Source organism: Poromitra crassiceps (assembly GCF_964638095.1).
Source record: "Poromitra crassiceps genome assembly, chromosome: 15".
Taxonomy (NCBI): Eukaryota; Metazoa; Chordata; class Actinopteri; order Beryciformes; family Melamphaidae; genus Poromitra; species Poromitra crassiceps.
The window spans coordinates 31,229,837-31,243,416 of record NC_139634.1 but is presented as its reverse complement, the minus strand read 5'-3'; the positions used below and the strand labels follow the sequence as shown (position 1 = coordinate 31,243,416).

The 13,580-nt window shown below is 43.0% G+C and overlaps 2 protein-coding genes across 2 annotated transcripts; one reads left to right on the top strand and one right to left on the bottom strand.

The window, feature by feature from the left end:
* Positions 1-203: 203 nt before the first annotated feature.
* On the bottom strand, positions 204-6,452 carry foxo4 (forkhead box O4). The gene is made up of 3 exons (XM_083652237.1): positions 6,020-6,452; positions 3,749-5,272; positions 204-3,566 (listed from the first exon to the last, which is right to left on the bottom strand). Exons 1-2 carry the CDS (start codon positions 6,449-6,451, stop codon positions 3,779-3,781), a joined length of 1,926 nt encoding a protein of 641 aa, XP_083508363.1. The 5' UTR covers position 6,452; the 3' UTR covers positions 204-3,566; positions 3,749-3,778.
* A 1,572-nt stretch (positions 6,453-8,024) lies between these two features.
* LOC310790561 (sorting nexin-12-like) lies at positions 8,025-13,307 on the top strand. The gene is made up of 5 exons (XM_083652263.1): positions 8,025-8,156; positions 8,708-8,985; positions 10,863-10,958; positions 11,056-11,180; positions 11,339-13,307. The coding sequence occupies exons 2-5, from the start codon at positions 8,824-8,826 to the stop codon at positions 11,439-11,441; spliced, it is 486 nt and encodes a 161-aa protein (XP_083508389.1). The 5' UTR covers positions 8,025-8,156; positions 8,708-8,823; the 3' UTR covers positions 11,442-13,307.
* Positions 13,308-13,580: the final 273 nt, after the last annotated feature.

The window sequence follows — 13,580 nt, the reverse complement described above, 5'->3', positions numbered from 1 at the left end:
CAGGCACCTGTATGAAGTGTGACAAACTCATGAGGCAACATTGCCCTCTAGTGGCAGACTTGAAAAACTAATGTAGTCAGTTTATGGTTCACTTCACTCATGTGGGTAAAAATGTACAAATCTTAAACCAAGGAATCAAAAATGACCAAATAGGTTAAACAGATTAAGTTTATTTCTGCTGTTCAGAACTGTTTATTGTCATCTCTGGCTGACTTTACAAATATGTAAAGAAAGATTGGGGAGAAGAAAACTATCAACATTATTCAAAGTAATAAACATATAATTGGCGTATGCACAACTCATCATTCCCCTGACACCCCCCTCCCATCCCTATTGAGGGGAAAAAGTAGAAAACAACCCTTTCCTAATACTAAAATACTGTATCAAATGGGGGCAATTTTTATTTCAAAAGAAGAAACATACAGTGACTAACTGCTACTTAATCATAAGATGAAAATTATGGAAACAGAAGAAAAAATATAAAGACAGTTGTAATTACATTAGTTTACATAGAGGGGGACAATGGAAATAACCACACCTGCCTTTCTTTTTTAGCAGGCAGCAGTAGAGTGAGCTATGCAGACATCAAGGCCCAGCAAATACAATGTGAGGGATGTCCATTCACAAGCTTAAACCAAACCACCACTCCAGTTTGAGTTGCAGTCTTTCCTATCAGCTGTTAATAGGAAGAGGTGACACTCAGAGGAGATAACATTTCCAAAATACTTGGCCATTAGCTAAAAATAAGAATGGGGATTTGCTCTATATAAAACGTTATAAAAAGATTACGGTACATCTCCTTGTCATGATTTCACGTGATAAGAAATGAACGTCCATTTTTGTCTTGCAATTCGCACAAACCGGTTGCTCATTTCTCCCCTGAATCTACCGACAAGATTTGGGGATTATGATATATAAAAGTAGAAATGGGGGGAAAGGGTTATTGTTACCTTAATACCAATCATTCAAGATCTTTGTGCTGTATGCAGATTTATAGGCCTTGATTCTACGCAAATATGCACCCATTGCATCATGGCATACACTTGATATGCCATAAATGACATCTAGCACCAGTCATAAGAAAAAAAAAACATTTGTGAGAAAGAGTGCTTTATACAAGTCAGAGGCTAACATGTCCACATAGCTACAGTGAAATGATGAGTATACACGTTTAACTGTAGGGATGAATTTCTGTTGGAAAATTCTGATCAAGGAGGGGAAAAATGACATGACCTTCACCGGTTATGAACAAAGTAATTAAATACACATTTTACACTAACACAAAACACAAAGTTTAGGTGTGTGGGGGGGGGGGGGGGGGGGGGGTAAAACATCAACATTAAGTCCATCTTGCTACAGAGTGACATGCTATATAGTGTTCAATATCGGCAGTCAAACGACCTCAAGGGATAGGCTAGCATTTATATATATGGCTAGATAGCTCTTGTACATTTGTGGGTCAAATAGGTCTCCAGGAAAACAAAACGAGAGGGTTGTTGGTTTCCAGTCTGTCTCAACAGAGAAAAGAATAAGTATTGTTGCTATTCTCACAAGTATCATCTGTTACTTCTCTTGTACAGAGTTGTTTTCCTGTTGTTTTTCTTTATAAGTGACCCTGAGAGTTAATTGTTGCATCATGCCTTGTCTGAGATGAGATTTGAAAAGTGGGGCGGGGGAGATACTCTCCATCGCACCACGTTCCAAGCACAGATTTTTACTTGGATTTACAATTATTTATTTTACTAAGAGGCAGATCGGAGTAAAAAATGGTCAGGTGTGGATGTGCTTTGCCTCGCCCGCCTTGTATTTCAATGACAGATCTCTTGAAACAGGCATCTTTCGCAAAGCTCATCTACACCGAGATACTGTGTCAGGCCCAAACACTCCCTAACTGGCATGCAAATATTAGTGTTCCTTTGGTTATGTAAAAAAAAAAAACTACATGCATCTCATCCTTTACAAAAATAAAAGTATAGAAAATTACCGTTACAAATGATCTGAAATTGCTTTCTCCAATGTAGAAAAAAAATTGCTTCCGATTAGTAATATATTCATATGTATTAATATTTCATTTATTACCTCCATCTACATAAATTGTATATTAAAACTATAATCAAATATATTCTTTATTTTTTTTCTCACACATTGTATTAATTTCTTGAAAAGGACTCTTAGTACTGTATAACAAAGTGTCATGTGTGAGAGGATCTTCTCACACGAAGCCCCAGATCCCTGAATTAAAGGGACACCACAAATATCAGGAAAACCTTAAATAGAAAAGAGAAGTGATTTTAAAATTTCCTTCAAGATTTCATTTAGTTCTCCTGATAAATCTGCATAGCGTGTCATGTATATGTGCAATGTGTACATAACATGTATACGGCTTTTTAAATTCTCTCAATGAAATGGTACAACCTAACATGGATGTCGTCTCCTATTCCGGGTCCTCAAACTGCGAGCCACTCAACAGGAAACGCTAAGTGCTTTGAAAATGCACAGACTCTGCCAAAAAAACAAAAATCAAGTAGACCATTTAACAGTGGAGGCATACTGCTGTCTAAAACAATATAATACTTGGCCAACCAATCACTTGTTGGCAAATAAGTTTACCCTTGAATGCCCCATGTATAAATTCACAAATCACATTTCTTCATTTTGTTAGTTTAACTGCACATCAGGGATAACAAAAATAATAATAATCCCTCTAAGTGACATCTACCTATCACTTTAACACACTGGATTGAAGTTAAAAAAAAATGCCAAACTGCAAATACATACCAACTTACTGTTAAATCACCAAATTTCATTGGGGAAAAAAAGTATAAACTTTTATCTTCTCTCTCTTAAATGAGAAAGAAATGAAATCATACGTATCGTCCAAGTACTGTACACCTACACATCATGGTCAAAATGTGTGGCTAATGTTGAATCAAGCATCTGCAACCTCAGCGTCACCCAGTCTTTATATTCCATCCAAATTACGGCAAAATCAGGAGTCGATGCCAGCCCCGCCCCCTTCATTCACACTTTTCTCCATCAAGGAAAGTGCAGTAGAGTAAGATGTTGCAACTTATTCTCGACACCGACGATCAAACCGCATTCTGAAGGTCTGGCATCTCATGCCAGGAGAACTGGCCATTTCTCCAAAATGCGCACTCCATCGAGTCTTCAATACCAAAGCCATCAGGAGCGGGGGTACCATATCCATCCTAAAGCTACTTTGGTGTAACATAATTGCAATATTAACTCCCAGTGGGTAGGAGTTGTTAGTTATGATTTGTCTTTTCACTCTAAAACATTGTGTCACACATCTCTCAAAAACATAATTATGTTATAAAAAAAGGAGAAAAAATGGCTAGCAGCCAAAAAACTTGCAAGTGTTAAAAAAGGGAGAAAAACTTGTGCATAGTAGCCTGAATCCCCTCCATGTCCTTTGCATGTCTTGGCACATGACATGGGTGAGGTCTGCTTTTGTCTTTGAGAATAGATCTTCAGCCAGTCAGGAGGAGGAACACACCAGTTATCTACTTTGTTTTTGTGAGGTTATCTTGATTGGGGGTCAGTTCCTGCAAGACAAGATGATAAAAGGTAATTCATGGTGGCATCATTGGCTAGAAGAATCAGCTGTGACTTGAGCAAACTTTTTACATTTTCATATGGACATCCTTTATCTATTATCTATGTGAGGATGTGCATGCGTTGTGTGTGTGTTTTTTGTGATGAAAGAACCGGAGAATACTCAATGTACCTGGCTAACTTTGCATGGTTCGCTGAGAAATTAGCTAGGCACCCAGCTGTGGGCAGAACTCTGTGTGGTGGCCGGGCCTGTGTAGCCTTGGCCTCCGGGCAGTATGGGGTCAAAGTTGAAATCGATGCCATCTGCATCCATGAGGTCACTGTTGATGATGTAGTCCACGTCACAATCCAAGTTTTCGGTGAACATCTCTATATCTATGTCCGTGGGCAGCCGGTCTTGACTGGGCAGGAAGCAGGAAGGGGCTCCGTACTGACCCATGCCCTGCAGACTCACACTGGGATTGGCCGAGGCGATGCCCCCGCCGTGATGAGGACCCACAACTGGCACCTGGACATGCTGGGCTTTGAGGGTGGAGAGCTGTGGTGGCTCCTGGGTCATGCCTGAGAGGATCATCCCTAACCCCATCTGAGAGAGATGCTGCTGGTGGTGCAGGTGGTGTTGCTGCGGCTGCATCTGTGCCTGCATCGCCATGGGGGCCACCGTGTTCGCCTCAAGCCCCTTACCCAACAGCAGCTGATTGGGTTTGGGCCTCCCGCCCACCATAGGCGCACCCATGCCCATCAAGCCCACCCCTCCGGGACTGGGCATGAGAGGGTCCACCTGGGTCATCATGACATCGCTGGGAGGAGGGGAGTCAGAGGTGAGCAGTGCCTCCAGGCTGGAGGGCACGTGGGCCCCATAGTGGCCGCTGCTCCCGCGAGATCCGGGGCCAGGCATGGGGTTGAAGAGGGAGTTGCCGAAGTTTGAGGGCTTGGCGTTGCTGCTGGGTCCACGCTGCGAGACGGAGGCTTGGGTCCCGGCCTGAGTGGGGGCCTGAGGGAGGCTGGGCGGCTGCAGCTGACGGAAGGAGGGGAAGCTGGAGCCTCGGGGCAGCAGGGTGGACGCAGAGGGCAGCGGGGTGGGGGGTGCGGGCGGGGCCGTGCTGGGACTGGCCCCTCCCTGCTGCCCGGATATCAGCCTCAGGCCATCGATCAGGTCCAGCTCCTCCATGAGGGTCTCAGTGAAGGTGGGGGGCAGGTTGCTGGCGGAGTAACTGCCGAGCAGCCCCTCCTCCGGCAGGTCGTCGTCCTCCTCCTGGCCAGGAGCGATGGGGGACAGGCGGCCGCTCAGGGTGCTGGCGTTGGAGCTGGTGCGTGGGCGGAAGCTGGTCCACATGTCGGGGTCGTCCAGGCTGCCGCGGGATGAGGGGCTGCTGCTGTTGACCCCCCATTTAGGAAACTGCTGGGACGAGTTAGGACTGTCCGCTCCCCCGGATCCCGTGCCACCGTCACCCGGCAGTGCCCCACCTCCACCGCCGCCCAGTCCCGCTGCTCCGGCCTGCTTCTTGGTCTGCTTGGCCCTCATCCGGCTCTTCAACAGCTTACTTGTGTTGTCCATGGAGGCAGCCCGGCGGCGGGGGGCTTTACCGGTCTTTCCCCCCTCCGGGTTCAGCATCCACCAGGAGCTCTTGCCTGTCGACTCGTTATGCACCCTCAAGAATTTGTTGTGGAGTGATAAGTTGTGGCGGATTGAATTCTGAAGAGAGAGAGAGGGAGAAAGGCTTGTTCAAATATAATCTATGTAGACTAAAAGCAGGCTGCCCGCCACATGATTGAACATTGTTTCACTGACAGATTAATTAGATACTTGTTCTTGGGGAATATAATAAAAAAAATATATAAAATATAATTTAAGAATGTCTGTCACACTTTATTTCAATTATCCAATCAAAACAGAAGTATGAGATGGCTATAATTAATCAATTCGGTGCTGCTGTGATGTATAGTGTAAACGTCATTCAGGTCATTGTGAATGCTTATAATTATGACATAGGCTATTATGGTTTTGTCATTCCTCCAGATTATGCATAAGGGCAAGGCGAGATTCACTTTCTTTACACCAGGGGTGCCCAATACGTCGATCGCGATCGACCGGTCGATCGCGAAGGTAGTGTGGTCTATCGCATGGCATTGAGGAAGGAATTTTTTTTTTTTTTTTACTGTTTTTCCACTGTTTCCACTGTTTTTCCACTGTTTCCACTGTTTTTCCACTGTTCCATTGTTTTCCACTGTATACTCAGTGTATATATATATAAATATGTTTGGTAGATCACTTTGACTTGGTCATTTTAAAAGTAGCTCCCAAGCTGAAAAAGTGTGGGCACCCCTGCTTTACAGCTATCCCCTCATCTCTGACAGGAGGTGGTCAATGCAGCCAGATGTCATGTAAAGTCATCTGAAGTGTCTTGGCTGTTGTACGGTTACACCATCCTCATCCCATTACCTTCCATCCTGCAGAGCTGTTGCTGTCCCCCTTGTCTTTGAAGTAAGGCACTGTTTTCACCATCCAGTCATAGATCTGTGCCAAGGTGAGGCGCTTCTCTGGCGAGTTTTCAATGGCCTGACTAATCAGATCGGCATAGGACTGGTTCCCCCACGCATTACGCCTTGATGATCCCTTTCGGGGCGTCGCGCCGCCCACGCCGCCCACGGCCCCGCCCTCGCCCGCCGCGGCTCTCTCGGGCTCGGACGTGATTTGCTGCGGCTCCTGCTTGTCCTCGTCGGCGGGCGGGGTCCCCGCGGCGGAGTCCGGGCCGTCTGCCCCCTCCGGTTTGACAGCTGAGATGTCGGGTCTCGGCAGCGGCCATGTGCACGACCGAGGTCTGGTCTGCGGCTCGAAATCTGGGTCAATCGGGGGTACCGATGATTCCTCCATGGTGGATTTAACCCCGAGACTCTACTTCTAAAGCACAAAGCGGTGTGACCTAACACATTCACCGGTAAGAGGGAATAAATATTGGAATGGAACCCGACGGGTTCAGTACCACGGCTGTGGGTCCAATAAACTTCCTGACACAAAAACAATATGTTTCATCCACTACGGGGATAAATAGGCCTAGAAAAGAGACTCTATAATCTGGATACACCAATAGCTTCGGTTAATCCTGAGATTGGAGATTAGGGAACCCAAATAATCTCCTTAATAGTAACTATCATAAACCTTCCGATTTACATAGACTAAATGAGTGCTGGGAAGAGAATTCCTTTGTTTGAATAAAAAAAACACAAATGGGCAGAATGGGAATGAACACCAAAACATCTGGATCTGCAAATTACATCCACACCATTAGGCTACAATTTTTGGTTCACCTGATAAGATTTCACCTGAAATATAGGCCTATATTTAACGGGTAAAAATGATGTAAAAAATAAAATCAACTGATACAAAAATGCTTCTTAACAAGTCGCCAACAATTTTACAACTAAATAAAAACAATTTCGTACCATCCTTGTCGAATATATTAGCTCACCCCGTTCGTGATTTAAAATCATAACTACTTTTTACTGTGTATTGATGAATGAAGCAAACAGGGATTAACGTTAGCTCCTAGCTACCGCAGTGGGTCAGTGTTACAAAAGAGCTTCTTAGGAGAGCCTTCGTCTCCACTTGTAAACAACGTGCTGTCTAGATCCACCACATGCACAAAAAACCTACTCGGATATTCCTCAAACGAACTCAAATAAATCACAAAGCAATCCGAGCAAAACAAACCTACGTGTAAAAACGTACGACTGATTATCCGTGCAACGATTTTGTTAGCCAACTGCCGAAAAGTGTAATAACAGTAATAATACGCTGGCCGCCCGTGCCTCTGGCCTAGACGTGAGCTACTTCAACTAAATAGCCAAAGTAAAGTCATGCAACCGGGCCGAGCAAATGGCGACAAGGGCGATTTTAGCTAGTTAGCTGTTTGGTAGTCTTTAGGTTCACAAAAGTGAGAGAGGACACAAATCTATGGGAAAAGTCCGTGGTTTTCTGATTCAGGTTTGCACACTCCGCCACATTGCGGGCAGGCGCATGTCACCATCTGCCATGTTTCTCGACACTCCGTCGCGGCACACGATGCAGCTCGAAGCGGGTACGAAATTCTCTGGACCGGGCCCGGAGTTGAACCGATCTTCGATCCGTGGCTTCGGTAAACAACCCAGAAGACGAATTCCTCGGTGTTCCGTGAAGTTCAGATGTGTCGGAGCTCTGTCGGCTCCACTCACCGCACTTTGAAAACAGCACGATAGCCACCTAGCTGGTTAAGCTCCAGCTATTTCAGAGTTTAAAATCCTTGAAAAAGTCCGTAAAAAGGTCCAGATAACTTCCTTTAAGTGTCCGTTTTTAATTACTGGTAGGTTCTGTACAACTTCTTGCCAATGTGGGTGTCCAATTATCCATTCATCCTATATCTTTTTGTTTTGTTGTGTTTTGTTTTGTTTTGACTCGAGGCGAAGACTCCCTTCTGACGTCTGTTTACCACTGTCAGACAACGCGTTCTGCGCCTGCGCGCTGTGGATTTCTGGGAAATGGAGTCAGTCATGTGACAGCACAGGCGTAAACAACCAAGGAGACAGCGAGTACTTGCGTTGTGGTACGTTATGTAACACTTTTCCGAAGGTGTACTCAGGTAGTTTAAGCGCATTACTAATGATGGACGGTTACACAATGGAACTGACCGACTAGCCTAAATAACAAATCCTGTAGCCTGTATAAATAACAGCAATTTATGTATACGTTTTTAAATGCGTAGGTTACATGTATTATTACTAAGTAATACTACTACTACTACTACTGCTGCTGCTGCCATGTCTACTACTAAATGATTTTCATAGTATTTATGCCCTGCTAGGGGTCAGATAGGTTCATTGACCTAGTTTGTGGAATAACAGTTTGGCTACATATGGTTTACTGCTCATATATTTTTTCCATCACGTGTTGCTATTGCAAATGCTAAACATTCGACATAAATTTATATGGATGACAGATTTTTTTTAAATAGAATTATATATTTAAATAGTCGCCTATTATTCTATTCTATTCTATTCCCGTGTGTTGTGTTCATAGCTGTTCCCTGCCATGGATGTATTAAAGTTCCCTGCTTTAGTTTAACGTTACTGAGTGTAACATTTTGAAACATTCTAGATTGCCTGCCTCTGAACACCCAGCTGCCTCTGCTGAGTTTCCATTGGCTGCGAAGGAGGAAGTGTCTCGTGGTAGTCCAGAGATCAGGCGCAGGCGGCCCGCAGCTGGAAACGAAAATGTCCGAATCTGAGATTGACACTCGGCGATTAACCTCCAAACGCCAGGATATCACCGACGCCTACGACCCCCCGAGCAATTTCCTAGAGATTGACGTTTACGACCCACAAACCACAGGAGTCGGCCGGACCAGATACACCACCTATGAAGTGCGGATGCGGGTGAGTTTGGAGCAGAGGAAGGAGACATCAACCTGCCTGCTGGGCTGAAGTTGTCAGTCACATGTGAAGTTCCTGGGCGTTTCGAGGATATGATTACTACTGTCTGTGTTTCTTATCGCATTACGCCACAATCTGTAATGTATAAAATACTTATATTAGCACCAGGTTGGCTATATTCTCGACTCACCCTAAATCTGTTCCAAAAGGAGTCTTGTTTGTATAGCTACATTAGCAACCCCTCTTACCCTTTGGAAACATTAGATTAAATACAACATTGGATACACATTAGTATCTCTATTTAGAGACAAGCAGACACGTTAGACTAGTGGTTCTCAAAGTGGGGTCCTTGAGGGGGTTCCAGAGTCCCCAGCAAAAAAGAGGAATATTTTCACCATAGCCTAGCCTGGGAACCTGACGAATATGGCAGAGCCAGCCCAGAGCAAATGTCTGAAACAATGACAGAATGTTTATGGCTATTTTGGTCATGGGTTTCATACACCTTCTGTAATAAAACATCTAAAAGCAAACATCTGATCAGATGGGGGACCCTGGGACTAGTGATGTCACGGTACCAATAATTCAGTAGTCGGTACCGGTACTAGTGAATTTCCACGGTACTCGGTACCAATTTCGGTACCATGGTAAAAAAAAACAGACTGATATTTCTTCAACATATTCTCCTTTATTAAAGTATGCAACCATTTCCAATGAACAAATGGTATGTAGCCTTCAACTTTAAAACAAAACAATGTGCTTCTGCTTACTTCTTACATTCAACTCTGTATGGCAGTGAGTGCAGACAGTGCAACACCAGTGGCATGTAGCCCTCAAGTATTGTTTATTGAAGAAAAAAAAAAGAAAAAAAACGATACCCTCGGTACCATGCAAAAACAGGTACCGAAAACAATGTAGTACTGACTAAGTACGGAAGTACCGAAAACCGTGACAACACTACCTGGGACAAAATCTTATCAAATGGGGGTCTGTAGTCAAATTTGTGTGTCAGTTTAACCACAGCCTTGACCATCCTGAGTCCTGACAGCTAGTGTGTGTGACGACAAGGAAGTGCAACAATAATATTGGTGTTCCTTATTCCTATGATTGCTGACTGTAGGCTAACCACCCATATACTGTACAGTTAATGATCAATATTCTATAGCTCTTTGCATTGAAGCAGTGTGGCATAGTATGGCTTGCAGCAAGTAAGCTTTGAAAAACCTGCGTTTCTGAGGCTGAAGTGCCAGAGTGTGCAAGATTTTAAGTACAGAGGGTTGTACAGACAATGCATGCAATAGTAAAAAACGGCTTGTGAATAACACTAGCAAGTTATGTGCCAATGTGTCCCATTAGGAAGTATTAGGCAACATGTAAATGAGGTCAGTGTAGCATCAGCAAAATGAGCAAGGGCCTTAACGTCTCCTGCTCAGATAGTGTCTGCTCCAAGGCTGCTGGAGGGATGTGGCTCTGCAGTTCCTCTGGCTCAGGGTATGATTCATTGACAGGAAGGAAACCTCACACTCTTCTCCCTGAACTATCAAAATTGCATTTCAGCATTTCAGGCTGGCAGTTCCTAAGAAACTTACACTATTCATTCTGGTGGTATCTTCAGTAGCATCCAAAATGGTTGCTTTGCTTTGACGAACTACAAATCTAATTGGTTCCTTACTAAAGGCCTAGATTGGCTCACACACTGGCTCTCTGGGATTCTCAGATGACATTTGATTGATTTACCCACAAACCTGATGGAGAAACGACCCAGGTGACGGACAATGCAAAAGTTTATTGATCATCAGTAAAGAGATGGCACTGCAGTGTTGTGTCACTGAACCTACGATGATAGTGTTTAACCCCCCCCCCCTTTTTTTTTTTCTCTGCAGACAAACCTCCCCATTTTCAAACAGAAAGACTGCTGTGTGCGGCGAAGGTACAGCGATTTCGAGTGGCTGAAGAATGAACTTGAAAGAGATAGCAAGGTAGGTTGTGTGCAATGTGTAGTATGGCTCAGCAAAACATAAACCTGTGTTATGAGCTGAGTTGAAACTTTAATATATTGTTGTTACTTCTTTACAGATTGTGGTGCCTCCCCTGCCTGGGAAAGCTCTAACCAGACAGCTTCCCTTTCGCGGAGATGAAGGCATCTTTGATGATTCCTTCATCGAGGAGCGGCGGGTCGGCCTGGAGCAGTTCATCAACAGGTTTGTACATCTCATCTTCCTCATTAGATCTCCTCTTTCATTTAAGGAGACTGGACTGCTTTATTACCCTTCCTTACCCAGGACTTAACTGTAGATTTCTTTGTAATTTCAACACTCTGAACCTTACCTCTCTGCATGATCACCTCTATCATTACCAGAATCGCAGGCCACCCCCTGGCTCAGAACGAACGGTGCCTTCACATGTTCCTGCAGGATGAGACCATTGACCGGAACTACATTCCAGGAAAAGTACGCCCGTAGGAGGGGAAGGGAGGGCTTGTTTGAATGGTGGGAGTCAAAGATAAAAACCTCTATCAGGTCCTATAGGCCAAACCTCCAGCTCAGAGACACATGAGACTGTAGAAGAGTTAAGGAGTTAGATCTGGGAAGGACTTGGGATTGATTTGACATCGAAAGGGGTTTATCTCCCTATTCAAACAAATAGAATTTATTTTTTACACTAACCAAAATAAACATTCAATAAGTATGTACAGCTTCCATGTTGTAGTTTGGTCATCTTTTTTTTCCCTTATAATGATGCATGGATAATGATTCTTCTGTGTATCAAAGGCCTGTCATGATGATTTATTCACAGCTTCAAATCAAAACAAAGATCTTGTACCATACGGCAAGGTCATATGATCTACACTTATATTCTATTTGAGTAATGGATTTATCTAGATTTTCTGTATCCCACGTTTCTATATTGCCTTTCTTATGTAAATATAGTAAGTTTATCTTTTCCCATACTATTGGAACTATTTTGGCGAACACACAAAAATCCTTGCATGGAAAATGAAACAGGCTACCTTAGATCACCTAAAATAAAATAAAAAATACTTATGACATTGATTCTTAAACTCCTTTAAGCTTCCATATACAGTATACTTCCTAGAGCTAAATTAGTTTCTAAACAGTATTTGCCAAAACTGGTTGGATTGTAGCCTATTTCTTCTTCATGTCACAACATGGCTGCATAAGGCAAAGCAAATGACAATGATCCATGTCTGCAGTTTTTATTTACGAGAATTAACAGATAATTGAATCACGCTATATATATATAGAAGTTTTAGGCACAGCAGCTCCTGTGATCATCTTTATTGTCAGTACACTCCTACAGATTGGTGATGAGGTGCCACTCCCACCAAATCTAACTGCAGGCGACATTCACTTCAACCTCCCATCACAACTTCTCTCAGCTCTGTGTAAAGTTTAACACTCGGTCCATATGTATTATTCCCGTGTCACGTGTTTGCTGAATGTATCGATCATTTTCAGGGAAACTCACAAGCGGAGTGCAGAGCTTCTGAACAATGGCCATAGATTTAGTAGATCAAAAGAAGCAATTGAGGGTTATGATTGTGAGCGCACTGTGTGATCAGAACCCTGTTTCTTTGTATAATATCACTCTTGGTTCAGGTTTTCTGAAGCTGAATTTAAGAGTTGGAACATCGCAGTTGGATTATCTTCAAATTATGGAAATGGAATGCCTTGCATGCAATGTTGAGACATTCAATTTCTCATAACAATCACCAACAAATGTCTAAAGAAGATAAAATGTCCCAACTGAGCGATTACTTGCCGATTAGGCTTCTCAAAATCCTGAACCTTTCCTTAAAGTGTGCATCGCTGGGATGGTTTCAGCTATGATGCATACATATCATCCATGTGTGTAATGATTTTACCCTGTTGTCAGTATCAAAATGTTTGAGAATTTACACAACCAGAATCACATTCAGCCAACTATCAGGGGAAATTAATGGTACTGTACTTAGAATGTGTCCAATCAATACTTTAGTAGTAATAGTAGTAGTATAATTAAAAGGTTATATACTTAGATTTACAGTCATTAGATTATATTTGTGTATAATAATAATAATGAATGATAATGAAAACATTTTTCATACATTTCAAATCCAGCCAAAGACACACACAGGTGTCTCTTCTGGCCTGTTTCTGACCTGTAATATCCTTTGCTTGATCTGTTGCAAACCTGTTGTATAATTATGCGTTTGTTATTGTTGTTGTTGTTGTTTTTAAAGCAAGTATATTGCTGCTACTGAGTATTTCCAAACATTTTTATAGCTCCATTGATTTATAATGTAACATACTGGATTAAAACATGATGAATCCATGACATGGTTTGTTTCCTGTTTTTTATACTGTTTTATGTTACATCGCACTGGTGTCCTTAATAAGGCAGTTGCTAAATTTGACCAAGTGCTGTATATAAATTAGAATGAGAAAACTATTTTTTCATGTTTAAAAATATCTAGAATGACATGGTTGGTTGTGCAGGGGAATGCTCTCCCTGTGTGATCTCAGTCAGCCCCTTGTAAAGGGGGACTGCCATCCCATAATATCCCAGTGTCGTCTGATTCTGTCTGCTAGAATTGCTGT